The sequence below is a fragment of the Arvicola amphibius genome, chromosome 6, assembly GCF_903992535.2.
Source record: "Arvicola amphibius chromosome 6, mArvAmp1.2, whole genome shotgun sequence".
NCBI classification, from domain to species: Eukaryota; Metazoa; Chordata; class Mammalia; order Rodentia; family Cricetidae; genus Arvicola; species Arvicola amphibius.
In genome coordinates this window covers 16,429,099-16,457,063 of record NC_052052.2, presented here as the reverse complement: position 1 = coordinate 16,457,063, position 27,965 = coordinate 16,429,099, and the positions used below count along the sequence as shown (strand labels likewise).

The window sequence follows — 27,965 nt, the reverse complement described above, 5'->3', positions numbered from 1 at the left end:
CCGCCACCCCTCCCCCAGCGCTGGGAGGGGCATGCCCCGCCCCCGCCGGGCTTGAGTGGAGTGTTGTGGCCCGTGCCGCTTGCGCTCTGCGCTTTGGCTCCCGCTGCTGCTCTACGCCCCTAACCCCGTGGGGCTTCGTGGACCAACATGGGCCTGGAAGAGGAGCTGCTGAGAATCGCCAAAAAGCTGGAGAAGATGGTGGCCCGGAAGAAGACGGTAAGGCTGCAAAGTTTGCAACGCAACCCCCGGGCCATGGAGGAGCGACCCGGCCAGCCACTGGCTTGGTGGGCGTGCCGGCTGTGTGCCCGAAGGGAGCGCTCGGGATTCCGAACTGGAGGCGGGTGGCAGGCTGCCAGGCAGGGGAATCCCGCGCTACTTGCTGGGCACTTAGGGTGTGCGTGTGCGTGCGTGGCCAGGTCTGGAGAGGATCGTGCAGCCCCCTCCTTTCCCCCGAGGCGCGACTGGTGCAAGTCAGTGTGGACAAATTGGGTGCATTCGTGGGCTACCTGCGCAGTGCAGTGAGAGCGTGAGGAGAGACATGAATCCGGGGCGAGGATTTTGAGAGTGCAAGGCCGGGGAGCTGCAGGCACGGCGGGAGAGTTGGAGAGACAAATTCTGGGTGACTTGAAAAAGATCAGAGAAACTCGGGCTGAGAAGGGGCCGCCGAGCTGCTTTTGCACCCTGCCGCGCCGGGAGTGGGCCTGCGAGACCAGAGCGAAGGGCTTTAGCTGGGGTGCCAGGAGTCTGTTTGCAACTTTTTCCTTGGCCACGGGATGGGGCCCTGGCGGGCGGAGGTGAACAGGTGCGGGGCGGGGGGCGGGGGAGGAGAGGATGAGGCCAGGGCTGCCCCAGCGGGGGAGGAGCGCGAAAGGGAACTGTGCCGGGAGGAGGGTCCGCAGCCCTGCGCGAGGGTCCCTGATCTCTCAGTCCCAGCCGCGCTCAGCGAGAGCCGAACGGAAAGTTAATGTTTGATCTATCTATCTAGCGATCTTTGCCTCAGGCTGGTGGCTGACGCCTGTGCCAGTTCTGGAGGGCGTGAACAAGAAGGGAGGGAGGACAATTCTGGAGGGGGAAGACAGGGGACTCGGTGGATAAGGCCCTCCACGCTGACTCGCCGCGAGGTCCTTTTCTTCTCGTAGTGTCTAGCAATGTTACACCGGGACCTGCATTGCGCCAGTACATTCCAGGAAAGTTGAAAAACGCTGGGGTCCCCGAGGAGAGGTTTCAGAGCCAGGAAGAGCGACTGAGGCCTGAGGAGCCAAGGGGGTGTCAGGCATCCTGGAATAGTTTCAGGGCATCAATGAGACGGTGGCGTTGGCACAATGTTGAGAGCTGCTGTTTCCTCGTCTATACGATGATTGAATTCCTGTGGCAGAGCATCTCGGGGCAGTAGGGAGGAGCGAGGAGTGAGACAGGTGTGCAAAGCCAATAGCAGGTCTGAGGCATGGCTGAAGGGGATGCAGAAAGATGCCTCTCACCTGCACCGCCCAGGCTGCAGTTCCTCCCTCAGCTCCCATCCTCCGCTGAGTTGCCCTGGGCTACCCCCAAAGTCTCCAGCAAAACCTAACCTCAAGTCACGGGACACTTCCCCAGCTGGAGATGGCAGAGCCCAACTAAGAAACTGAGTGGCACTTCAGGTAGTCAGGCTGTCTAAGCCTAACCCCTTGCTCACCCCAGAAAGTCAGATGAGCAAAGGAAGTCTGGACTTCCAGGTGAGAAGGATTAGGGGTAGGAGGAAACCCAGGAGGTTCCAGGGAAGACAGCCAGGTTGGAAAGCCTAAGGGGCCTCCTATGGCTTCCCTCTCCATCCTTTTACAGTCCTAGGCCAGCCACTCTACTTCTCTTCTTGGGACCACGGTTTCCTCTTCTGTGAAATGGGAAGAGGTATTGGTGCCTCTTGGGAATGAGGGCCCGTGGAAGTGACAGGGCTGTCGCCAGGAAAGCGGTATGTCTGGCCACAGGGTCCTTACAGGAGAGAGCCAGTGTAGAGCCGCATCTGTGCCTGGAGTCTAGCAGGGTTTGGGTAGGCACAGAGCTCTGGGCTTCCGCCTGGGAGAGAGTGAAAGTGGGCCCGCCCAGTGGTGGTTAGTCCAAGAGGGAATTGCTTCCTGCAATAAGACAGCGTCCACGTCGCAGCTCAGGGCTGGAATTTATTTATTCAGTGACTCGGGGTTTTGTCAGATACTGTGAGCACGCACCAGCGAAAACAGCAGGGAAGAGACAAGCACCCGTGTACAGCTATACCTACACACAGTGACACATCAGCAGAGCCACACACAGGCCACCTCGCAAGCCACTTCTACTTGCCTGTGTGTGAGAGGCGGCTCCTGACGCTATCTCTCAGGACAGGCCTGGTACACTGACAGCGTGTGTTAAATCAGAATGCCCCGACAGCGCGACCTCACCGGGAAGTGCAAAGCCAGCAGCCCCATTTACACCTTCAGACATCCTCACACAGGGACAGAGACACAGGGGGGTCTCAGGCTGCATCCTCTCGACTCCACACTGCACCAGAGAGACTGTTCATCACACAATGAGTGAGGCACATTCAGCCTGATGGGCAGGCAGCCTTTATGAGCCTGCCTACAAGGCAAGCTCGTAAGCGTTACTCTCCACTATGGCCCAGTCATACAGAAACAGGTACTCGGTGGTGAGCTGCAAATGATTGAGCTCTGGTTACGGGATTTTCAGGTAGCTCGCAAACTGTTAAAAGTAGACATTTGAAAAACATTAACATGCTTAAAATGAAAAGAACTCGCACAGGGCCTCCCCTGCCAGTTCCGCCCCACATCAGGGACCAGGGGTTGGGAAAAAAAGAACAACAGACCTTGAACTAGCAAGACGACTCAGTGGGTAAAGGAGCTTGCCACTAAACCTGGTGAGCTGAGTTCAGAACCTGTGGTGAGCTGTGCATGGCGGTGCACACCTTTAATCCCAGTACTCAGGAGGCAGAGGTAGGTGGATTGCTGAGTTCTAGGACAGCCAGGAGAAACGCTGTCTCAAAAAGAAAAGAAAAAAGAAAAGAAAAGAAAAGAAAAGAAAAGAAAAGAAAAGAGAAAAAGAAGAACGAAACACCATGTGGTAAGAGACAGCTGACGACACTGGGCCATCTTCTGGCCTCCACACAGAGGCTATGGCATGTGCACGTATGCACACACATACAATAAACGTAAAAGAAAACCCGGTTCAGAAATAGCATGTTGGTAGCTTGAGAGTCGTCGCTGGAGGAATATTTACGCCACAGAAACTAGCAAATGCAACGAGTCAGGGTTTTCTCCTGGGAACTGGCTGTTGGAATGCACCATCATGTGAGAACCTGTGTTGGTATTCCACGACTATGTATTGGCAGATCTGTGCCTCAGTATAGCATGTGAAGCTCCAAGGCCAGTGTTCATTCCAGCCTACGTTTGTTTTGTTTTTGTTTTTGTTTTTTTTCCTGAGACAAGGTTTCTTTGTATAGCTTTAGCTGTCCTGAAACTCACTCTGTAGACCAGGCTGGTCTTGAACTCACAGAGATCCGCCTGCCCCTATCCACCTAGTGCTGGGATTAAAGGTGTGTGCCACCACTGCCCGGTCCAGCACAGTCTTTACAAAGCTTCTTGGTTTCCTCTTCTATAAATGGGTTAATAGTTCTGTAAAAGTGGAATGGTAAATAGGACCCACTTGCCAGGGGCCTTCTGAGAGGTGGGTGGGTGGTTTGTGTGTTTTTGAGACAAGATCTTGTATAGAAGGCCTGCCTCAAACTCAGTATGTGGACTGAGAATGGCTTTGAACTTCTGCTCTTCCTGCCTCCTCCACCTCCCAAGAGCTGAGATTCTAGTTGTGAACTACCACCCTGGTAGTTCTACACAGTGCTGGCTCTAAGCTTTGTGTATAAGCAAGCATGCTTCCGACTGAACTACCTTCCCATCTCCTTGTGAGAAGTCAGTGGACATTAAGGACTTACGAGCCCCAGCACATAGTAAGCCTTTTGCTAACATCAAGCATGGAGTTGTGTGCCTCCAAGTTCATAGACACACCCGTCTGCAGGTCATTCTGGAAACACCGAACCTCATTGCTAAGGAAGGCTAAGGACTAACAGAGGACAGCTTGTAGGATGTGGTCCAGGTCCTGGCAAGGGGAGGCTGGGAGCGGGAACCAGGCAAGGGACATACAGGACATAGTTTGTGTTCCTCAAGGGACTAATCTGAAGATAGCCAGGGCTGGCTTCTAGACATTAAACTTGCTCTTAGCCAAAAAAGCTGAGAGGCAACAGGGCCGGCTTCTGGGCTGTAGGTGACAGGAAGGAGAAGGCTAAAATGTGCTGAAGGTGTGTTTAGGACCTGGCAGACAGGTTTTCAACATCAAGCTTCCTTCTTTCTACTCTGTTTGATCTTTAAAAAATATTTATTTTTATTCTATGTGTTTGGAAATTTTTCCGGCTTGCATGTTTATCTGGGCACCGCGTGCCTGCAGTGCCCATGGAGACCAGAAGAGGGTGGCGAGTTGTGAGCCACCCAGTGAGTGCTGGGAACTGAGTCCTCTTTTTTTTTTTTTTCTTTTTTCTTTTTTTTTTTGGTTTTTCGAGACAGGGTTTCTCTGCAGCTTTTTTAGAGCCTGTCCTGGAACTAGCTCTTGTAGACCAGGCTGGCCTCGAACTACAGAGATCTGCCTGCCTCTTCCTCCCGAGTGCTGGGATTAAAGGCGTGCACCACCACCGCCCGGCGGGAACTGAGTCCTCTTAAAGAGCAGCAAGGACTTCAGCTACTGAGCCACCTCCAGCCCCTGTCTCGTTCCTTCTCGTGTTTCTATACTCAGAGGGCAGCTGAGATGACTCAACGGTCTCATCCACTGGATCCTTACTATGTACCAGGAATTCTAATTATTTTATACCATTAGATAAACAGATTTGCATGACAGAAAAAATTACTCCGAATTACAGAAAAGTAACAGAAAGGAGCTGTGTGTCCTGTTGATCTACGGCAGTATGGATGGATCTCAGAAACAGTAAGCTAGGAAAGCAAAATGATGTTTATATTACACTTTGGGGGGGGAGTTGAGACAGGATTTCTCTGTGTTAACAGTCCTGGCTGTCCTGGAACTCGCTTTGTAGACCAGGCTGGCCTCGAACTCACTGATATCTGCCTGCCTCTGCCCTCTGCCCTGAGTGCTGGGATTAAAGGTGTGCGCTACCACTGCCCGGCTTGCTTATACCATACTTTTTATATAAAATACTTAAAATGGCCAGGCATGGTGGCACAAGCCTTTAGTCTCAGCATCTGTGAACTTGATGCAGGAGAAGCCAACTTGAGCTACATATTGAGCTGTTATAAAACATCCTTAAGAATACAAAGTCTAGCCGGGCAGTGGTGGCGCACGCCTTTAATCCCAGCACTCGGGAGGCAGAGGGAGGCAGATCTCAGAGTTCGAGGCCAGCCGTTTACAAGAGCTAGTTCCAGCACAGGCTCTAGAAACTACAGGGAAACCCTGTCTCTAAAAACCAAAAAAAAAAAAAAAAAAAAAAAAAAGAATACAAAGTCTAGGGGCTAGAGAGTTGGCTCAGAGGTTAAGGGCACTGACTGCTCTTCCAGAGGTCCTGAGTTCAATCCCCAGCAACCACATGGCATCTCAGAACCATCTGTAATGAGATCTGGTGCCCTTTTCTTGTATGCAGGCAGAACAGTGTATACATAATAAAAAAAAAAAAAACAAAGTCTGGAGTTGGGCTTAGTGACACACACCTTTAATCTCAGCATTTAGGGGGCAAAGGCTGGTGGATCTCTGTGAGTTTAAGACCAGTGCAGTCAAAAAGTAGGGGGGATGCTGGAGAGATGGCTCAGAGAATAAGAGCACAGGCTGTTCTTCCAGAGGACCTGAGTTCAATTCCCAGCAACCACATGGTGGCTCACAACTATCTACAATGAGATCTGAGGCCCTCTTCTGGTTTGTAGGCATACATGCAGGTAGAACTCTTATACATAATACCTTTAAAAAAAAAAAAAGCCAGTGTAAGTCTACATTGCAAATTCCAGTACAGTCAGGCTGCATAGAGAGATCCTGTCTCAAAAAACAAACAAAATAACAACAATAAAGTCAAGGTTGGGGAGATAAGCCAGTTGGAAAAGTGCTTAGTGTACAACCACAAGGCCCTGAGTTCAAGCCCCAGCACTCACTGGAGACAGCTATCTAGATGCCTAGAACTCATGGACCAGGCAAGCCTAACTGTTGAGCCTGTGGTCTGTTGAGATATATTGTCTTGAAAAAGGAAGGCAAATATAATACCCAAGATTAACCTCTGGTCTCCACCACAAGGAAAAAATACCCAAGATTAACCTCTGGTCTCCACCATGAGCACATGCCTATCACACACATGTCACATGGACATAAACAGACACACAAGTCGCCTGCAGCGATGCAAGGAGAATGTTGGTTGTATGATATCGGCGGTAATAGGAGGCACATTACAAAGACCCCGAAGGAATTTCTGAAGTGATGCCCGTGTTCTTGGTGATGATGGTTTCATGGGATTATACGTGTGTCAGGACTCAGAGGCAGACTAGAGAGATGGGTTAGTGCATAAGGCACTTATTGCTGGGTCTGGTAACATGAGTGTAGTCTCTGGGACCCACATAGTAGAAGGAGAGAGGCTGCTCCAACAAGTGCCCTCTGTCCGGACACATACACCTTGGCAGGCACATGGCCTGCCTTCTCCCAACAAGATAAATACATGAAAAAAAGCATCCTTTTTTCCCCTATTTTTTTTTTATTTTATGTGCATTGGTGTTTTGCCTGCATGTATGCCTGTGTGAAGGTGTCAGATCTTGGAGCTATAGACAGTTGTGAGCTGTCATGTGGGTGCTGGAAATTGAATCCAAGTCCTCTGGAAGAACAGTCAGTGCTCACAACCGTTGAGCCATCTCCCCAGCCTCCCCCCTCCCCCAGTATTCTTTCTTTTTCTTTTTTTAGATTTATTTACTTGTTATGTATACAGCATTCGGCCTGCATGTCTGCACACCAGAAGAGGGCACCAAATTTTATCATAAATGGTTGTGAGCCACCATGTGGTTGCTGGGAATTGAACTCAGGACCTCTGGAAGAGCAACCAGTGCTCTTAACCTCTGAGCCATCTCTCCAGCCCCTCCCCCAGTATTCTTAAAGTACCAATTCAGAATTCGAGCAGTCGGGAGGCAGAAACAAAGGCAAGCAGATCTCTGAGTTCCAGGCCAGCTTGGTCTCCAGAGTGAATTCCAGGACAGCCAGGACTACACAGAGAAACCCTCTCTTGAAAAACAAGCAAAAAGTATCATTAGCGGGAGAGATGGCTCAGTGGTTAGAGCTGGAGAGATGGCTCAGTGTTTAAGAATGCAGACTGTTCTTCAGAGCACCAGAGTTCAGGTTCTGGCACCCACACTGGGCAGCTCACAACCACCTGTAATTCCAGCTCTAGGGAATATGACATCCCACGTTCACATGCACACACCCGCCCAGAGACACATGAGCAAAACATACACATAATTTAAAACATATACCTGGGGCCGGAGAGATGGCTCAGCAGTTAAGAGCACCGGCTGCTCTTACAGAGGACCCCGGTACAGTTCTCAGAACCTACGTGATGGCTCACAACTATCTTTAACTCCAGTTCTGAGGGGAGTCCAATGCCTTCTTTTGACCTCCACAGGTACCAGACACACATGTGGCACACATACATGCGTGTAGACAAAACATACATTTAGAATAAATTAAAATATTTAAATTACACATATGAATACATATAATTAAGCATTTTTAAATTAAAAAAAAATAACCAACTTAGGGAGATGGTTCAGCTGATGAAGCGCTTGCTGCTTCAGTTTGAAGACTGGACTTCAATTCCCAGCACCCATCAGCTGTCGGCCTGTACCCTCAGCATGTGCTGGAGGCAGACATGGGATCCCCAGAGCAAGCTGATGAGTTGGGGCTAGCCAGATGGACAAGCCCTGGGATCCATTGAGAGACCTTGTTCTCCACACAGGCATCCGCACACATGCACGCATACCCAAACACATGTGAACACACATAAACACGCCACACTGAGATAGATAAGCGAAAAAGAAGAAAAAAAAATGTATACAATTGTATGCAACAATACACATGGCTTATCACATGCCAGTTAGACCTCCATAAAGCTGATCTAAAAGCCCCAAAGTGCCAGGTGCAGTAGCTTGAGCCTGTATAACCCCAGTCACTTTGGGAGGTTGAGGTGGAAAGATCCCATTAGTTCCAAGCTAGCCTAGGCATCACAGTGAGACAACACCCCCACCCCTGCACCCCTGCCAAGGAAAAACAGTGACTCCATTCCGAGGCAGACACAAGACAAGGACGTGCTGGGCAGAAAGTGGAGCAGAGAGAAAGGCTAGAACTCAGTGGAGGGAAGTGGTGGGAGGCACAGCTAGCCAAGTGCTCTGAGGCCAACCTTTCCCTCCTCTCCTCTTCTGTGTGCCCACACCTGTCCTTGGACCACACATCTGTCTGTTCTCCCCAGAGCCCACAGCACTCAGAGTGGCCTGTGGCATCACCTGTGTCTGAGTGCTCTTCTTGTGACTTCCCACAGGAAGGGGCCCTCGACCTTCTGAAGAAGCTGAACAATTGCCAGATGACCATCCAGCTGCTGCAGGTGTGGGGGCCCCTTGGGGTAGCACCTCTGTGGGAGGGAAAGACCCTATGGAGGTTTCTGAGACATGGAGGTGGGACACGGGGAGCATCTCTTGAAGGCCAGTTCTTTCCCAGGCTTGTGGGGTCAGAGTCCTTGGGTTTAGGGAGAAGGCGGTTTCCTTGAATCTCTATCCAAAGTTAAGGCCTGTGGGATGTAAGTGGCCCATGACCCAGGGAGAGGGGGCCTGTCCCCTTGCTTTCAAATTCTCCTTAGATTTCCCATGTACTCCCAAACTTTACCAGAGACTTCTGGGCCCGAAAGACAAACACAGATCTAAGATATGGTAGCCAGAGGTGGGTCTAAGTCAAGACTCTCTCTCAACGTATCTAGTGGACTGCAAATGGTACAGGGTCCTAATTACAGCCAACGCCCTCTCCACCCCAGCTCTCCACTGAAGTTCCTAAAAGTATAGGCTTGGGTCTCAGTCAGGGTAGCGGGTCAGACCCTAGTTCTACAGTAGATGACTCAGAGTTAGGGCACGGATCCTGGGGAGGTCTAGGTTGGAGGGAAGTGATGGCTGAGCTGACGCTCCCTCCAGAAAGAGTGACCGGTCCTGTGGGTCAGCTCCCCTAATCCTTTCCTTACAGACCACCAGGATTGGAGTTGCCGTCAATGGAGTTCGCAAGCACTGCTCAGACAAGGAGGTGGTGTCCTTGGCCAAAGTCCTCATTAAAAACTGGAAGCGGCTACTGGGTGAGAAGGGCAAACTGCTAGGAAGTGGTACTTCTTAGCATATGGGAGAGGACGCTCAACTTGTGTCACTGAGTTATTTAATTAATGACATGCGGGCCCTGAATTATGGAGTTCATGGTGTCGTGGGTACAAGTGTAGGAGCTATATGTACATCTAACCTCTCTTGTATGTGTCTATATGTTTCTGTTTGTGTGCATGTATGTGCACATTGCCTGACTCTGCATTGATGGGTGTACTTCTATGTTCATGTCCCCATGTGAGGTATACATGTTATATATGTGTGTGAATATATATGTGTATGCATGTGTATACATATATGCATATATGTGTATGTGAATATGTGCACATGCATGTGTGTGTGTGTGTGTGTAGTGGGCATGCATGTGACTGGCCCTTTATTCTCAGTGCCCAAAGTCACGCAGGGCTGTCCCGAGAAGGCGCTGAGTAGAGAGACTATACCACTCTTTCCATTTTCAGACTCCCCCAGTACTGCCAAAGGAGAAAGAGAAGAAAGAGACAAAGCAAAGAAGAAAGAAAAAGGGCTTGGCTGTTCAGACTGGAAACCAGAAGCAGGTCTTTCTCCGCCGAGGAAGAAAGGAGGGGGAGAGCCCCAAACCAGGTACTTCTTTCCTGGACTGGAGCAGAGGGGGCCCACGCTTGTCTCATTCTCTATCAGCAGCTGTTTAGAGAACTTCTGGAAGTCATACAACCCTCAGAGGTGGATATTAGTGTCTCCCCCAGTGCTCACCCTGGGATCTTTGGCTCAGTCTGACTGAGTCACACGGCACTGGCTTCCCCTAGAAAGGTGAAGGGATGGGAAGCATGCCAGCCATGCAGCCCTGGCGTTGCTATCCTTGAGATACTCACATGAGCCAGGCGCAGTGCACATGACTGTAAACACATCATTCAAGAGGCAGGAGCAGGAGATCATGGGTTTGTGGCTAACCTGGGCTGTATAGCAAGATCACTGCCTCCAAAACAAAACAACAAAAACAAATGGGGTTCTCCCAGGAGGCTGCACAGCTGTTCTCTAGCTCCTCGGGTACAAAGACAGACCACAATGGAAGCACGAACCCCTGTCCAGAGGGGTCCCCATGTCCCCAGCAGCACACCGTCCTCTAAGCAAAGCCTTAGTGTCTGTCCGACAAGAGCAGTCACCACTGACAGGATGCTCAGCTTGAAAGCTGTGGCTCTCCACTAATTATCTGGAGTCTGTTTGCTGCGTTTCCTGTCTAGACACACTTTACGAACCGAGTCATTTGTGCTGGCAGTGGTGTTGCCTGGTAACCCAGCCCACATCCCACCTTTGTCAGGTCTGCGGGGCCAGTGGGGCCAGGGCCTTGTGTGTCCTTTGAAAAGGGAAGTAATTCAGTATTTACTCAGCATCTGTGTTAAATCACCTGGAAGCAGAGGATCCTGGGAGTAAGGACTTCCCAGATCCCACAGCTGTGATGCAGGAGACCTCTGTAGAGAGGTCTCAACTCCATGCCCATGCCTCTCGCCTACCCTAGCCGGTGTTCCCCAAAGCTGTGTGCTTTGGATAAGACACAAATGCCACATTTATCATGATAGATTAAACATTTTGTAGATATGTAGATGAGACATCGGGGAAGCTGAGGCAGGATGATAGCTTGAGACAGGAGTTGGAGGCCAGCCCCCATTTCAAAAGAAAAGCTTTCAAAAAGTGACTGCATCTTCCTCAGTCCCTATAACCCGAAAGTCTCCTAACTTCTTGGGGTTTATGTTTGGCCACCTGTTAGTTAGTAGGTTGGTGGTAGATACACACCTTCAGAATCTTTCAAATGCCTCAATGTACAAACTTAAAAAAGAATGTGTGTGTGTGTGTGTGTGTGTGTGTGTGTGTGTGTGTGTGTGTACATGTGGAGGTCAGGGGACAGCTTTAGGAATCACTTCTGTCCTACCTTGTAGATTTGGGGTCTCAAAACTCAGGTCATCAGGTTTGGCATCTATCTGCCCCCTCCTCTCCTCTTCTTTCTCTCCCCTCTCCTCTCCTCTCTGCCTCCCCTCTCCTTTCTTCCCTGTCCCTTGTGACCTCTCCTCACAGTGCTAGGGATGGAGCCGAGGGCCTTACCCATGCTAAACAAGCGCTCTAACGCCGAGGTCCAGCCCAGCGCAGCCCTCACACACAGCTCTTCCGTAACTTTCATGGAGGGCTGTTGCATAATAAATGTAACAAGGAAATAAGTTGTTCAGTATACTAGAAAATGGGAGCTGTGGAATGAGGAGAATTAGGTAAGATGAGGGTGCCATTTGCAAACATGAATTTTATGAGAACGGTGAGAGGAAACCATGCATTTGAGAGCGGAAGTTGCTCGGTGCGTGTGCAAACTGAAGGTGTTTTTACCTCTGACCTCGTCATGCTAACGTCATGGTTACAGGATTTGGGTGGATTTTCTTTCCATCTTTTTTTTTCCCCTCCTGGACATTGTTTTCTTATAAGACTTTGTGCATGGCACATGCCCAATCCTGTCCCCTGCTGTACTCAGCTACTCATCTACCCCCCATGCCTGTATTCTTCTCCCACCTCCTCTAGCCTGCAGGGGAGGCTGAAGCCCACCTCAGTCTCTCCAGTTCCAGACACATAGCAACCCCAGGAGCCCCGCTGCCTGGCAGCGGGAGAGGGGCCTGCTGAGAATTCTCAGGAGAGTGATTGTCATTACAGGGTAGCATGGATGTAGCATTGCTGCAGACATCTGTTTCCTCCCTGTACTGCTGTCTGGTGGGGTTGGGCACTTCTGGACCTCCCTTTCCCTGGCCGCTGTGGCCCAGGGAGGGTACCTCATCCTCTGCCCAACGTGCCTTGCTCCAGTGGTTCCTCTCCCAGGAGAGCAGAGCCGCTGCCAGCCTACAAGACAGCATCAACTCCAGTTTTGTGTCTTTCAGGAGAGACTCTGTAGACTCCAGGTCGTCCGCCACCTCCTCTCCAAAAAGGCCCTCAGTGGAAAGGTAAAGGAAGCTGCTGACTTCTCCCCGGGCCTTGTTCATCAGGATGGGGTAGGGGTCGAGCTCTGCTCAGCAGGGGAAGCCTGAAGCAGGAGAAAAGGGGAACCTCATACACTACATTTCCTCCAAATCCTAGGACCTTTGGGTATGAATGCTGACAGGTCCCTGTCGCTCCATCACTGAGTACCATCCCCAAGGTCAAGCTGAGCTCAGTAAGGACAGCCAGGGCTCCATAGAGAAGCCCAGTCTTAAAAAATAAACAAACAAACAAAAAAACAAAAAAACGGTGTTTTGGAGATGGAGGGATTGCTGTAAACTCAAGGCCAGCCTAGGCTGTATAATAAGAGGTAAGGGAGCTGGTTATGCAGGTAGTGGGTCATACTTATCCAAGGGCCCTAGGTGTGTGAAGGCAACCTGACAGAGCAGTGGCAAGGAACACTGGCAAGAATCTGCAGGAGCCAACTGGGGGAAGCAATGCGTGGATGAATCCAGTCCCACATGGGTCCTTTAGAAACCGCGGCCACTGGCTTGGGAGTAGCATCACCAGAGTTATCAGGCTTGCGCTGGTGGCTGCATCAGAGTGGGCTGCAGGGCTCAGAGCAGAAGGAGAGAATAGCCAGGAGGTCGCTGAGATGGTCTGTGGCTCAGATCACTTTGATGGTCATCGAGGTGGGAAAAGGCATGGATCAAAGATCTATCCTGCAGCCGGGCGGTGGTGGCGCACGCCTTTAATCCCAGCACTCAGGAGGCAGAGGCAGGCGGATCTCTGTGAGTTCGAGACCAGCCTGGTCTACAAGAGCTAGCTCCAGGACAGGCTCTAGAAACTACAGGGAAACCCTGTCTCGAAAAACCAAAAAAAAAAAAAAAAAAAAAAAAAATCTATCCTGGAGTGACATTTGATGAGTGATTGGATGCGGGATGTGAGATGTGGTGATGTTTTGTTTTGTGTTTTAACAAATGAAGTTTGCCTGAAGATCATAGTGCAGAGCTAAATCACTAGAGGCCAGGCAGTGTTAGCACACACCTTTAATCCCAGGATTTGGGAGACAGAGGCAGATGTATGTGTGAGCGTGTGTTCATGTCCGTGTGGGTGCATGTGATGGGGTCAGAGGACAAGTTTGTAGAGCCAGGTCTCTTTTTCTATCCTTATATGGATTTTAAGGATCAAACCTAGGGCTCCAGGCTTACGTGGCCATCTCTCTGGCCCCAATCTTCCGGTTACTTTGATTGGCTGGTTGTGTATGTGTGTATGGACATACATGTGGAGGTCAAAGGGCAGCTTGTAGGGGTTGCCTCTCTCCTCCCACTGTGTGGGTTCCCGGATGGAACTCAGATTCTCAGGTTTGGTGGCAAACAGCCATCTCATCAGCCCACAATCTTCCAGTTTTATGTGTTTGTTGTTGCTGTTGTTTAATTTATGTGTATATGTGTCTCCTTGCTTGAGTTTATATGCACCCTACATGTGTAGGAGCTCAGAGGCCAGGAAAGGGCATTGGTTCTCCTGGGCCTGGAGTTACAGGTGCTCATGACTGCCGACTCATCTCTCCCAGGCTTCCAGCTTTTAAGGAAAGCTAAACATTCATAGTCTTCATATGACATTTTCAATTGTAAATATTGGCCACGGGTACAGATTTTTCTGGGACACAACAGGACACAGTACAGAAGTCACACACCAAAAATGTTAGCTTGGATTCCTTGGCCCCATAGCTTAGATTCAATGGAGTGTGCATCCCGTGCAGTGGGTACACAGGAAGAATGCCAAGGCATGCCTCGCAGAGGAAGGAGAGTTCAAGCTGGAAGTTGGCCTGCTAACTCAGAGGGCGATGTCAGGAGGACCCTGGGAAAGCAGTGCAAATGGGAGGCAGCAGGAATGAGCAGGTGTTCTGGGGATGGTGGCTGTAACCCACATGCACAGACAGACAGACACGCACGCACACACGCACACGAAGGTCTCCGCGGTAACTGAGTTTACGGAAGTTGCATTCTGCTCCGGTGCCTTTAATCTTGACTTTGGCCAGGCAGCTTCTGCACACTTGCAGTAACTGAGTTGTCCTCAAGGTGGCAGGCAAGATTTTCTAAGAGCGGGCCCTAGTGCTGGGACTTAGAGGAGCCTGGCTGACCTGGGAGCAGAAGAAAGGTGCAGCAGCGGGACGTGGTGGCGCACGCCTTTAATCCCAGCATTCATGAGGCAGAGACAGGGATCTGTGTGAGTTTGAGGCCAGCCTGGTCTACAAAGTGAGTTCCAGGACAGGCTCCAAAGCTACAGAGAAACCCTGTCTCGAAAAACAACAACAACAACAAAAAAAAAACAAAACAAACAAACAAAAAAAACTGAGATTAATAGGCACGCACTTCTACAATGGGCCTCAAGATCATTCTCATAACACATCTATTTATTTCTTTGTTTTGTTTTTTGTTTTTTTCAGGACAGGATTTGCTCTACTGTCCTGGAACTCACTCTGTAGACCAGACTGGCCTCAAACTCACAGAAATCTGCCTGTCTCTACCTCTGAGTGCTGGGATTAAAGGCGTGCGCCACCACCTCCTGGCTAACTCATCTATTTCTAAGGTGACTGACTCCTCTAGTGTGGTATAATAATAGTGTGGACCTCATGGAATCGCTATGAGAAATAAATGCAGTGATCTTTGTCAAGAATCTAAAACAGCACCTGGCTCAGAAGGCTATTTTGGGAACTAGAGGAGAGCACTCATGGCAACATCTGGAATGCTACCCTCCATAAGTGGTTTGTTTGTCTAATGTCCACTATTGATTGTCAGATCTAACAGCAGCAGATCTAAAGCAGAAACTCCCAAGACCCCCAGCAGCGCCTCAACTCCCACGTTTGCCCCCTCTGTGTGTCTCCTGGCCCCCTGCTATCTCACAGGAGACTCTGTCCGGGACAAGTGTGTGGAGATGCTGTCAGCAGCCCTGAAGGCAGAAGGTGAGGGCTTGGGCCAGGGGTGAGGGAGGAGAAGCAGAGTTGAGATGCCATTTATTTATTTACTTATTTGCTTACTTACTTACTTATCCAGTAGGGATCCAGGAGTCATTCCTGGGAAAGTCACACAGGGTTGATGTCTGTTTCCTGATCTCTTTTTAGATGATTTCAAGGACTATGGAGTCAACTGTGACAAGCTGGCCTCAGAGATAGAAGATCATATCCTCGTGCCGTGGGGCTAGATCTGCCTAGACTGTCCAGTAGGTGGGATATGGGAGCAGCTCTGGGAACAGCTCCCTGCTCTGCCCTTGAACGAGAGCTCCTGAGTGAAGCTCTCATGGCTGTTAGGTCTTGCCCTGCCTCTCCGTGGGTTCCCTAGGTTTATCCAGAGGCCTGGGGAGGCTCTGTCAATGCCAGAGCTCCTGCAGCTAACAGAGCTGGGCTTTGAACCCTGAAAGTATGACTGCAGAACCTGATGGCTTAGCTGCTGTGCCAGACAGACCACGTTATGCACACCTCGGCTGGTCAAGTCATTGCCTGCCGGTCTGTACAGACAGAAGGCAGCCTGCTTCGTGCACACTGTTCTCCTCCCTCCTCTGATGGGCGCAGTTCCCGAAGTGCATGCTGTGATGCCATCAGGTGGGCACTGTGTCAGGAAACTCCCAACCATCCCTGAGGTGCATGCTGGTGTTCTCATTGTTTACACAAGGAAACTAGGCTGGGGATGTCAAGGTATCACAACAGGACTGAAAGCTTTCGTTCTATGTATAAGAAAGTACATTTTATAATAGAATCTCACTGGGTAGCCCTGGCTTGGCAGAACTTTCTCTCTCTCTCTCTCTCTCTCTCTCTCTCTCTGCTTGTGTAGACCAGGCTAGCTTCAAACTCACCGAAATCTGCCTGCCTCTGCCTCCAGAGTGCTGGTATTGAAGGCGCACAGCAACATGCCTGGTGGGTCCTCTGTGCTTATACTTTCTATGTACTTCCCCCAGTAATTTCACCTCCTCACTTTCTACCTTTTTTTGAAAAAAAAAAGTAATTTATTTCACTTTATTTTAGATGCATTGGTGTCTGATCCCCTGGAACTGGAGTTACAAACAGTTATGAGCTGCCCTGTGGGTGCTGGGAATTGAACCCTGTGTTCCCTGGAAGAGTATCCAGTGCTCTTTTAACTGCTGAGCCATCTCTCTGGTCCCCCACTTTTTTCTTTGTTTTGTTTTGTTTTGTTTTTGTTTTTCGAGACAAGGTTTCTCTGTGTAGCCCTGGCTGTCCTGGAACTCTTCTGTAGACCAGGCTAGCCTCAGACTCAGAGATCTTCTGCCTCCCAAGTGCTGGGGTTAAAGGTATGTGCCACCACCAATCACCTCCTGATTTTCTTTGCCCTGCGGAGACAATGGAGGTGACTTACTGTAATTCAGCTCTACCATGATAGAAGATTTGCTTCTTAGGGAAAAGGGTTGCTTGCCATGGAAAAGATGGTGTGCTTTCTCTCCCTGCAGACAGAGGTTTGCATGTTTAGATGAAGTATGGGATGAAGGGGGCAGAAACTCTGGGGGAATGAGATGTGTGACTGGGTCTGCCTGGGAGGCCAGGGACCAGACTGTAGGCAGCTAGCTTGCCTGTTTCCTTTCCTGCCTAAAGCCAACCCTAGCATACCCCAGCATACCCCAGCATAGCCTCTGGTGGTTTCTGTTAGCCAGTGTTCTTCGGTTATCCAGCCATACCTCCACAGATTTTGCATTTCCCAGTCTCTCAGCAAATACATTCTCACATTTTCTGTTAATTCCGGATCCCAGAGCTTCGGGGTCTCCAGGACAGGCAGTGGCTTCCAAGCCCAGCTTGAAGCAGAGTGGGTGGCCTGGTACCTGGTTCCACTTCTGTCTTTCTTCCTCGTTTGCTTCCTCCATTGTCTTTCCCTCTTGTTAGGAGAGGAGCTGAAGCCACAGAAAGCTGCTTGTTAGCTTTTTCTCATAGCTAAGGGAAGTCTGAATACAGGGCTCATATGCTCTGTATCCCTCAAAAGATCTGTCCTCTGTGGAGTAACCCTGAACTGATATTGCATGGGTGAGGCATGGGTGTGACCTTCTGAAGGATCCCCAGAGTTTCCAGGACTGCTTTCCTCCTGATTGTCCCCAGTGATACTTGTGTGTGCAGGAGGAATCAGAAAGAGGCTGGTGTTGCCAAGCGTCCCTGCATATCCACAGACCCACACTACAGACATTCTGAATGGCAGTGTTAAACTCGGAGTTTAAAACTCTGGCTCCCAAAGGCTTAGTGGCATATTCTCTTATTTTCATGCTCTTATTGTACTGATGTCTAGATGACATTCAAACAAAAATGGGGCAAAAGCCACAGCTCCACCTCCTTTCCACCAGTTCCTGGAAGTCAGCTGCTCAGCTCTGCGTGTTGCCCTGGTCTCTGTCTTGGCTGTGCTTTTTCCCAGAATCAGCTTTGTCTTGCTTCCTTCACTTGGCTCAGGAGACCAAGAAAATGAGTCTGGCCTCTGCAGCCCTGCCCGGTGTCTCCAGAGCAGGAGGGGGAGGATCTGGGCTGCTGGGCTTGGACAGAACTGTGGTCCGGGGCCAGGGGTGACTTCCTGCCCATGAGTGAACAGAGCATTGCTGTTAAGAAGCCTGGCTTGCAGCCCTAACCCCACTCGGACTTTGCCTTCTGACCTTGAGCAAGGACCTGAACCCTTTCCAAGTCTCAGCTTCCTCGTCTACTTGTGAGAAAAGTAACTGGCCAGTCATTCCCAAGTGGATCCCTGGGATGAAGGGCTGTGTCTAAGAGGGAGAGAGGCCTCTGAGCAGGCACTGTGGGAGAGTCTGGGGGTGCAGTTTGGTTGGCAGAGTGCTTGCCTGTAATTCTAAAAGCCAAGAGATGGAAGTAAGAGGATTAGAGATTTCTAGGCTATCCTTGGCTACATCATCTTCAACTACATAGAGTTCTAGACTATCCTAGGCTACAAGAGACCTTGTCTTGAAAGAAATTGGAGGTGGTGGGGAGAACAAGACTGCCCACTGGATTTTGTTGTTGTTTAGTTTGTTTTGGTTTTTGAGGTAGGGTCTCTGTAGCCCTGGCTGTTCTGAAACTTGCTCTATAGACCAGGCTGGCCTCAAACTCACAAAGATCTGCCTGCCTCTGCCTCCCGAGTGCTGGGATTAAAGGTATACATGACCATGTTCAGCTTCCAGTGGTTTTTGCACTTTTCAGAGCCAGAAACATGTGACTCTTGGCCTTTTCCTTTGTCAGTTGCTCCTCAACTCTGTGGTCATTTCAAACTAGAGGTTACCCTCACTATTCTCGTGATAGCAGTTCCTGGATGTGGGCTTGTTCCAGACCCCACACTGATAACTCCTTGATGCCACCCAACAGCTTTGTTTGTTTGTTTGTTTGTTTTTAAATGAAAAGGGAACTGAAGCACTGAAGTTCTGGGACTCACCTGAGGTACAGGAGAGATTCAGACAAAGCAGCATGCTTCTTCCTGGAGTCCCTGATACCACAGAGCTTGCTGTAATCTGGCCTCTTCTTGGAGGCTGTTCCTGTCTCTGATACCTGGATGATCCCAGAACTCAAAACAGATACCCATTAAGCAGAGGCCACAGAAATGACCCCTGACCCCTGGAGCAGGCTCCCATTCCCACCATGCACCTCCATGGATGGCAAGATGGCCCTTGACTTAGACACACATATCTACCAGGAACTCAAGAGCACGGACATGAAGTACCGGAACCGTGTGCGCAGCCGCATCAGCAATCTGAAGGACCCCAGGAACCCCAGCCTGAGGCAGAATGTGCTCAGTGGGGCCATTTCCCCAGGGCTCATCGCCAAGATGACAGCAGAGGTGAGGAGGATCACAGGGCCTTGGTGCAGGGTGTTGACCAGGGCCCTCCTACTGCCCAGCTCTGAGAGCAGTGGCTGTAGCTCTGGGAACATGATCTAGGTGCCCTTCAGCCCAGCCCAGCCCCCACCAGCTCAGACTCTCGTTGGACAGATGGGTACCCACACATCTCAGATCCCGCATCTTAGAAAGATCGTTGGCACATCCTTGGGTGTGATTAGCTTCCAGAGTTACCAAGGGACTCCCTATCAATCTTCAAATCTAGAAATGAAGAGACCCAGAGAAGGCGAGAGGAAATGTGTTAAGCTCCTAAAGACTGGTGGGATTCAGGGTGTTGTGGTCCAGAGATGAGGAGCATGACGCATGCTCTGTGTATAATGTGTGGAACGAGTATCTGGGATGTATGTGTGATGTATTGTGTGTTGTACGTGTGATGTGGTGTGTGGTATATATGATATACAAAGTGAGTGTACGTGGTGTATGTGACAGACGCATGGGTAGGATGTTTAGCGTGTGGGTGTGGTGCAGATAGCTTTCTGTGGTGCGGGTGATGTATGGCATGTTTATGTGTGTGGTATGTGATGTGCATATGATGTGTAATTACCACAAGTGTACCATGACATGAGTAGGTGGTATGTGACTGATGTGTATGAATGTGTGGTTAGTGTATTGTGTGTGGTTACTATGTGGTGTGTGTAATGTGTTTAATTGTATGTGCATGGTTAATGTAATGCATAAATATGTAGTTAATATGTGTGTGGTGTGTGCTAGAGTGTTGTTAATATAGGTGTGAAGTTAGTATGTATGCGGTATGGTTAGTGTGTGAGGTGTGGTCTGTGGTTAGTGTGTGGTCACTGTATATATGGGGTTTTCGGTGTGCGGTATGTAATTAATGTGTGCGTGGAGTGTGGCTAGTATGCGATGTGGAGTTAGTGTGTTGCAGTGTGTGGTATGCGGTTAGTGAACTGTGGGATGTGTGGTTAATGTGTGTGTAGTGTGATGATGAGTGTGCGTTCTGGACTGGCCTATGCAGCCTGCGTAGAGTGTAATCGCCCTTCTGTAGTTATCCCTTGGCTCATTTTACCTTTGCTGGTTTGTGGAGGGAGTCAGGGCACGTGTGGAGGCCAGAGGACAGCTTTCAGGAGTCAGTCTCTCCTACCTCGTGAGTGCCACAGGTCAAACTCGGTCTTCAAGCTTAGGAGTAAGCCCTTTCGTCTGTTGAACTGTCTTGCCGGCCCCATTGTGCTTCATTTAAAAGGTCTGGGTTTTGTGGTTGCTATTTGTTTTGAGTTAGGGTCTTATTATACAGTTCTAGCTGGCCTAGAATTCTATGTAGACCAGGCGGGTCCTGAATTCACAGAGATCCACCTGCCTCTGTCTCCCATGTGCTGGGATTACAGGTTTATGTAATCCTATTGGCTGAGTTTCAATTTTCTTTTCTTTATTTTCCCCTCTTGGTACTGAGGATGGAACCCAGGGCCTTACACATACTAGATAGATGCTCTACCACAGTGGCTCTAAATCTGTGAGTCTCGACCCCTTTGGGGGTCATAATGTCAAATGTCCTGTATATCAAATATTTACATTACCATTCATAACAGTAGCAAAATTATAGTTATGAAGGAGTAATGAAATAATTTCATGGTTGGGAGTCACCACAACATGAGGAACTGTAGTCACAGCATTAGGAAGGTTGGGAACCACTGCTCTACTGATTTAAATACATCTCCAGCAAGGCTGATCTTTTTTTTGTTTGTTTGTTTTTTGAGACAGGGTTTCTCTGTAACCTGGAACTGTCCTGGAACTCGCTCTGTAAACCAAGCTAGCCTTGTACTCAGAGTTCCGCCTGCCTCTGCCTCTGGAGTGCTGGTATTATAGGCATGTATCACCACTGCCCAGCAAGGCTGATCTCTTTTTTTTTTTTTTTTTTTTTTGGTAAATGACATCATGGCCCAGAGGTAGAAATTGTAATTTAGCTTCGTAGTGTTTTAGTCAGTCAAGGCTGCTATGGTAAAAACCCCCACAGCTTGCCTAGTGGTAGCGTGAGCCTTTAATCCCAGCGGATCTCTGAATTCAAGGCCAGCCTGGTCTACAGAGTCAGTTCCAGCATAGCCAGGGCTACACAGAGAAGCCCTGTCTTTAAAAACCAAAATGAACAAAACAAAACAAAACCTCACAACTCATAAACAGCACACATCTGCCCTCAGCTTTGGAGGCTGAGCAATACTAGGTCAAGAAAATGACTGATATGATGTCTGACACAAACGCCCATGTAAGCTCACACGATGAATGAGTGAGGGGGTCTTGCGCCTATTTTGTAAGGGCATTGATACTCTTCATGAGGGCGCCATCCTATTCCCTAGTTGCCTACAAAAGAGCCTGTCTCCAAACACTGTCATCTTAGGGGTGGGACTTCCACATGTGAAGGTCACAGAGACCTTCATTCTGTGGTTGCCTTTTGCCTCAGTCAATTTCTGTAAGAAGTATAAGACAAGTTTTGCTTCAGTGAGAATAGTGGTTTCAAAGCCAGATGAGGTAGCACATACCTGCAGTCACTTGGGAAGCTGATATAGGAAATTACCATGAATTCGAGGCCAGCCTGGGCTATAGAGGTAGCAAGACCCTGTCTCAACACACACACACACACACACACACACATACACACACACACACACACACACACACAAAGCCAAGCCTGAGGGTATAGTTCAATTGGTAGAGTGCTTGCTAAGTATGTTCAAGTATGTGTTTGATCCCCAAGCTAGGCATAACTCACCCTGTAAACCCAGCCCCAGCACTTGGGAGATGGAAGCAGGACTATCAGGAGTTCAAGGCCAGCCTGTGCTACATAGCAAGTTCAAGGACAGTCTGGGATACAGGAGACTCTGTCTCAAATAAGTAATAACAATAAGATAATAATTAGCCAAAAACAGGCCCCCACCCTATGAGCCTTGGCTGCCCTCTGTTCTATACACCACTAGTGCTGCCTTCACCTGAGTGGGTCTGCCCAGCCTTTCTTCCGCAGAGGCTTGAAGGTTTGTACTCAGAGATCAGCCTGAAGGGGTTCGGTGAACAGCAGTCAGACAGAAAAGGGAAGAGACTGGATGAGGCTGATGCTGCATCTCCAGAAGGATCATGGGCTCTGGGTGTGTCTGGGACAGCTGTCTGAGGTGTATGTCCACAGTGATTACACAGACCTGTGACCCTGGTTCCTGTGAGGACCTGCTGGATAGTGTAGCCCGTAGGTCATGGTTCCCACCAGCAGACGGGCTAGAGAGCATTCGATCCTAGCTGGAGCAGGCACTGGTTAAAGCCCAGAGTGGAAGGCTATAGGACGTGGGTGAGCAGCAGCCAGTTCAGATGCCAGGATGATTTGGCTCAGGCCGAGGCCTGGCAGAAAGGGTGAGCACTGTCCTAAAGGAATGACCCCACAGTACTAACTCCAGCTATTCACACCTGCTGCTTCCCTCTGCATCCCCAGCTCACCTTGACCCAGCTAGAACTCCCAGGTTGGACATTCCAGCCAGGATGGAGAGGAGACTCCTCCAGGACAGGCCTTTCCCAGGTCAGGAGGGACCAGGAGGGTCCAACATCTCTCCCAGCTCTATGTTCCTAACCCAGTATAGTACTTCCCTTTCAGCTCAGACTCTAGAAACCTAGCAAAGGGCAGGCTCCCCCACCCACCCTGAAACAGACTCATTTCTCTCCAGGAAATGGCCAGTGATGAGTTGAGGGAGTTGAGGAACGCCATGACCCAGGAGGCCATCCGTGAGCACCAGATGGCCAAGACAGGTGGCACCACCACCGACCTCTTGCGGTGTAACAAGTGCAAGAAGAAGAATTGTACCTACAACCAGGTAGGCAGAAGTGGAGTGGGGCGGGGCCGTAGCAGGGGGAGCAGAGAGATGCCCATGGAGGTGCTGAGGGGAACGGAAACCAAACTCTTCAGGCCACTGGGTGAATGACAAGCTTGAAGATGCCACCTTGGTGCCTTGTGGTTTTCTGGAGAATGTTCAGATTGTGGAATGAGCTGCTGCGTGTCCATGAAGCAGGGCTGGTGTGTCCTGTCTGTCCTGAAGTGAGATCCCCAAACCCCAACTTATACCACACTGTCCTCCATGAACACTGCTGGGCACAGACTTCAGGAGTGTCACTTATGCTGGAAGGAAACATAGCAATGTGACACCCAGCTCCTCAGCCCATAATGCCCAGGCAGGCCGATGGCAGGAAGGCTTTGAACTCAGATTTGGACATTTCTTTTTATCATACTTGGTTATCTTGAGATGGGGCCTTGAATTTACTTTGTAGCTAAGGCTACCTTAGAATTTCTTTTCTTTTTTTTTTTTTTTTTTTTTGTTTTGTTTTGTGTTTTTGTTTTTGAGACAGGGTTTCTCTGTGTAACTTTGTTGTTGTTGTTTTTTTTTTTTTTTTTTTTTTTTTCGAGACAGGGTTTCTCTGTGGCTTTAGAGCCTGTCCTGGAACTAGCTCTTGTAGACCAGGCTGGTCTCGAACTCACAGAGATCCGCCTGCCTCTGCCTCCCGAGTGCTGGGATTAAAGGCGTGCGCCACCATCGCCCTTCTGTGTAACTTTGGAACCTGTCCTGGAACCCACTCTGTAGACCAGACTGGCCTCAAACTCAGAGATCCACTAGCCTCCTGAGTGCTAGAATTAAAGGTGTGAGCCACCACCACCCAGCTACCTGAAATTTCTGATCCTCTTGCCTCCTAAGTGTAGAATTTCATGTGTGCACCACCATGATGGGCTTTTGAGTCCAAACCTTTCTGAGTGAGTCCAGTCAGCTTGTTTGGTGATGACTAGGGGGTTCCTCAGGATGAAGATACCAGGAACCATAGGAGACGAGGGTGAGGATGGGGAACAGACCTTCCCCTAAGTCCCAAGAATAGCCTATTGCTAGGTTCTGTCCTTAGAGTAGCAATATTGATTTCTAACTCATATTTAGTGATTCTAGAACTCTCTTCGTTTCTCTATCTGCTCAGCAAGCAAAAGCCATCAAGAGTAGCCATGCTAGTTCCAGGACAGGCTCCAAAGCTACAGAGAAACCCTGTCTCAAAAAAACAAAAACAAAACAAACAAAAAAAAAAAACAAAAAAAAAACCAAGAGTAGCCATGCATGGTGGCACATGTCTGTATTTCTATCACTAGGGGAATATGAGACAAGAGGACAGGATTGGGGGGTGGTAAAGCCAGCCTCGGATATATAGGGAAACCCATCTGAAAGGGGGAAGAATGGGTTAGAGAGATTATTGCTCTATCAGAAGGCCAAGTTCAGATCCCAGCACCGTATTAGATGGTCCACAAATACTTGTAACTCCAGATTCAGGCAGGGGATCTGATGTCCCTTCTGGCCTCAGCATGCACCTGCATGCATACACACACTGCATCTCTTTAAAAGACATAGGGTTGGGAATGTAGCTCTGTTGGTAGATAGTGGGGTATGGGGTGGGCGCCTGTGTGAAGCACTGGGTTTGATCCCCAGCACCACAGAGACCAGAAGTGGTGGCGCACGCTAATCCCAGCACTAGAGAGGTAGAGGGGGTGGGCTAGCGAGATGGCTCACTAGGTAAAGGCGCTTGATGCCAAACCTGACGACCCAGATGGTAAAAGGGAGAGAACCAACTCTGCACATTGTCCTCTGACCTCCACACATGCCGTGGCGTGTGCAGCCACATACATACACACAAAATAAAATGTAATAAAGAACTTTTTGAAGAGAGGGAGGAGGATCAGAAGTCCAAGGTTATTTTTGGATATATAAATATGAGACTTTGCCTCAAAAGTGGGGAGGGACTATCAGGAGCACTTTGCCCTCAGTATCCTGTGGCTACAGTGGAAATATAGTCACCCATTTTATTTTCTGGAAAGTTCTCTTGAAGGGTTCCAGTTCTGGAATTGGGGGACATCCTGTGCAAACTCCTGTGCTCCTCCGTGTCCTTTCTAGACAGGGTTCTAGATACCTGCACGGTGTCCTGTGCTCTTCCGTGTCCGTTCTAGACAGGGTTCTAGATACCTGCACGTGTCCTGTGTTCCTCCGTGTCCGTTCTAGGTGCTCCTCCATGTCTGTTCTAGACAGGGTTCTGGGCGCTTGCATGGAGTTGCCTTTCAGAAGTGAGCTGCTCAGCTAGCAATGTTTAGTCTATCCTGCAAGAAGCCTACCCTGCTCTTCCTCCTTACCGCTGTGTTGTGGCGACAAGGCTGTGCTATGCTGTGCCCCCTGACAGACAGCTGGAGCCACATACCAGCAGAGGTCTCCGCCCCAACTGCAGATCCCAGCAGACGCCACCAGGTTTCCTTTAGAGAGAGTCGGAAGGGCAGCTGGAACTCCAGGGTCTTGTGGTGGAAACCCATGTCTCTGAACCTGAAGGACTTGGAGGACCAGAAATGGGGAAACACAGCATAACCCAACCCATGCCAGTGATCTGCAAGCCCCCTTTCCTCTCTGGGTCTCAGCCACTTGCAGGGTGACAATAGATAAGGTGATTTCCCAGGCACCTCTGGCTCAGACAGGCATGTCAGATACAATGTGTTCAGGGGGTGAGTCTGGGAAGGCTTCTTGTAAGAAGTGAGGCTTGGAGCAAAAGAAAAGAAACCTGTTCAGAAGGCTCATCAAGAGTGCAAGTACAGAGACCAGGCTGAGGCAGTGGGATTCTGAGTGAGTTGACTGATGACCAGAGGAAAAGAGATTATATATACATCCATGTCAAGGAGATTACCAAAGTCCGGTGAATATCAGTGACAACCTGTGGCATTTGAATTTACTTCTGAAGACAGCGGGTGCCACAGCGGGCCCCTAGAGCAGGGGGGTGACCTTATGAATGATTCTTCTCTCTGTTAGGTGCAAACACGCAGTGCTGACGAGCCCATGACCACCTTTGTCTTATGCAACGAATGTGGGAATCGCTGGAAGGTCTGTATGCTTGTGTCTTTCCCCCTCTCTGTCATCCACAGATGCTCCCTCCATAAGGAATAGTATACCTACAGACAGAAAGAGGGCCCCGTGCTAGCAGGCAGGAGGCTTGCCAGCCTGCAGTACAGTAACGGTGGCAGGTAGTTACTGGGGAGGGAGTGTTAGTTGAGAAGGGCAGTAGCTGGAATGGGTGGCGGCTCAGAGTTTATTACAGGGTGGGCAAGGCTGTCCATTGAACATGGATGGGCTTGGCTTCCTAGGGACCAGAGGGTGGGAAACAGGGGCCCTGTGCACTCAGACCAGACCTCTGTGAACCACTTTCACAGAGGCAATTGCCCTTGAACCTGGCCACACATGGCTAAGATGGGGAAGCTGAGCCCTATCACAGTAGAGTAGCCCTGAGGTGACTTGAGTGTCTTGTCCTTCTTAGGAAGCTCTGGAAAAGGCTTTTCACCACCGAGTGCTGTGACCTAGTGGCCTGGCTCCTGCAGGGGCAATGGTCTGGTTTTCAGCGGTGAGGGCCAAACAGAATCCTCCCAGATACTCTTTGCTGGGGGGTGTGGCTCAGGCCTAGAGCATGTTCTGATATGAATGAGGTCCTAGGTTTGATCTCCAGTGAAACACACAAACACACACACACACACACACAATTGTAAAAAATGTAATTTAAGAAGAACATAGAAAGGATACTGGGTGAAATGGATTTAAACATATTACCATAGCCTAGCAAAGATCAGTGTGGAGTAATGATGGTTGCTATGGGAAATGGGTATTCTGTCTGCTCCTCTGTGCCTATTGGAAAGGCAGGACCCAAGGGAGGTTACATCTTGTCTTCTGACCGTATTTTTAGTTCATGTCCACTGCCATGTGGGAGAGCCGACGTCCAACCAAGTGGTCTGTGACCACCATGTTATTTTTGTTGTCGTTTTGAGTCAGGGACTTTCTATGTAGCCCTGGCTGTCCTGGAACTCCTTACACAGACCGGGCTGGCTTCAAACACTCAGAGATTCACCTTCCTCTCCCTCCTGAGAGCTGGGATTAAAGGCAGGTAGCACCATGTCTGGCTGTATCCGCCAGTTAGTCTATGAGACTCAATGAAACCTCTTACACTGTTACCTCTTGGTTTTATAGTTCTGCTGACCGAATCACCCACCAGGATAACAGTGGACAAGATGAGGAAGATCAAGCAGCAAGCACAGACCATGTGACCTGGAACAACAATAAAAATTCAAATGAAAGAAAATGCTGAGCCCTGGATGAGGCTAGGGATTAGAGGAGGTGTGTGTGTTTGTGGGGGTGGGGGTACCAATTACTAATCCGTCATGAAAAATGATTGGCTCATGGGATATGATGCTTACCCCAGCACTTACACAGAATGTCAGCATCAAATCAGGAGTCTTATCTTTGACATGGCCTGGCAGATCTTTCGTTCCCTTTCCCCTACTGGAAAATAGCAGATTGGAGCTGGGAGTATAATTCAATGGTTGGCCCTGGGCCCAGCATGGAGTAGATCCATCCCCTTATAGAATAGAGGGGAAGGAGAGAAGAAAGGAAGGGGACGGGTGGGTAATACCAAGCCTGGCATGGTGCTGTTTGCTTGTGATTCCAACAGCTTGGGAGGCTGAAGATGGTCACCTGAGTCTGGGAGTTCAAATCCAGCCTAGGAAACAATGAAACCCCATCTCTTAATTTTCTTTATTTCATTTCCATTTTATTATTTTATTGTATTTTGAGATAGGATCTTATATAACCCAGGATAGACTCAAGCTCTGTGTGTGGTTGAGGTTCGATCTCCAGTGTGGTTGAGGATGCGTTGAACATATGATTATCTAGCCTCCACTTTCAAGACTTGGGGTTATAGGCCTGTGCCACCATGCCCAGTTTATGCTGGAGATTGAACCTAGGGCCTCATGGCTGCTAGGCAAGTGCTC

At 49.5% G+C, this 27,965-nt stretch overlaps 1 protein-coding gene across 1 annotated transcript; it reads left to right on the top strand.

Annotated features, from left to right (window-relative positions):
* The first annotated feature begins 34 nt into the window (after positions 1 to 34).
* On the top strand, positions 35 to 27,277 carry Tcea3 (transcription elongation factor A3). The gene is made up of 11 exons (XM_038335195.1): positions 35 to 216; positions 8,570 to 8,632; positions 9,259 to 9,364; positions 9,842 to 9,983; positions 12,269 to 12,331; positions 15,107 to 15,270; positions 15,430 to 15,486; positions 18,957 to 19,111; positions 22,819 to 22,965; positions 25,963 to 26,034; positions 27,166 to 27,277. Exons 1-11 carry the CDS (start codon positions 148 to 150, stop codon positions 27,172 to 27,174), a joined length of 1,047 nt encoding a protein of 348 aa, XP_038191123.1. The 5' UTR covers positions 35 to 147; the 3' UTR covers positions 27,175 to 27,277.
* The last annotated feature ends 688 nt before the right edge of the window (positions 27,278 to 27,965 follow it).

What these genes read in the sequence shown, in the direction of transcription:
- Tcea3 (XM_038335195.1), top strand. Translation starts at nt 148, where the DNA reads ATGGGCCTGGAAGAGGAGCTGCTGAGAATCGCCAAAAAGCTGGAGAAG. An exon ending in TGGTGGCCCGGAAGAAGACG is followed by an intron (nt 217 to 8,569) that starts GTAAGGCTGCAA and finishes GACTTCCCACAG; the next exon opens with GAAGGGGCCCTCGACCTTCT. An exon ending in AAAAGGCCCTCAGTGGAAAG is followed by an intron (nt 12,332 to 15,106) that starts GTAAAGGAAGCT and finishes ATTGATTGTCAG; the next exon opens with ATCTAACAGCAGCAGATCTA.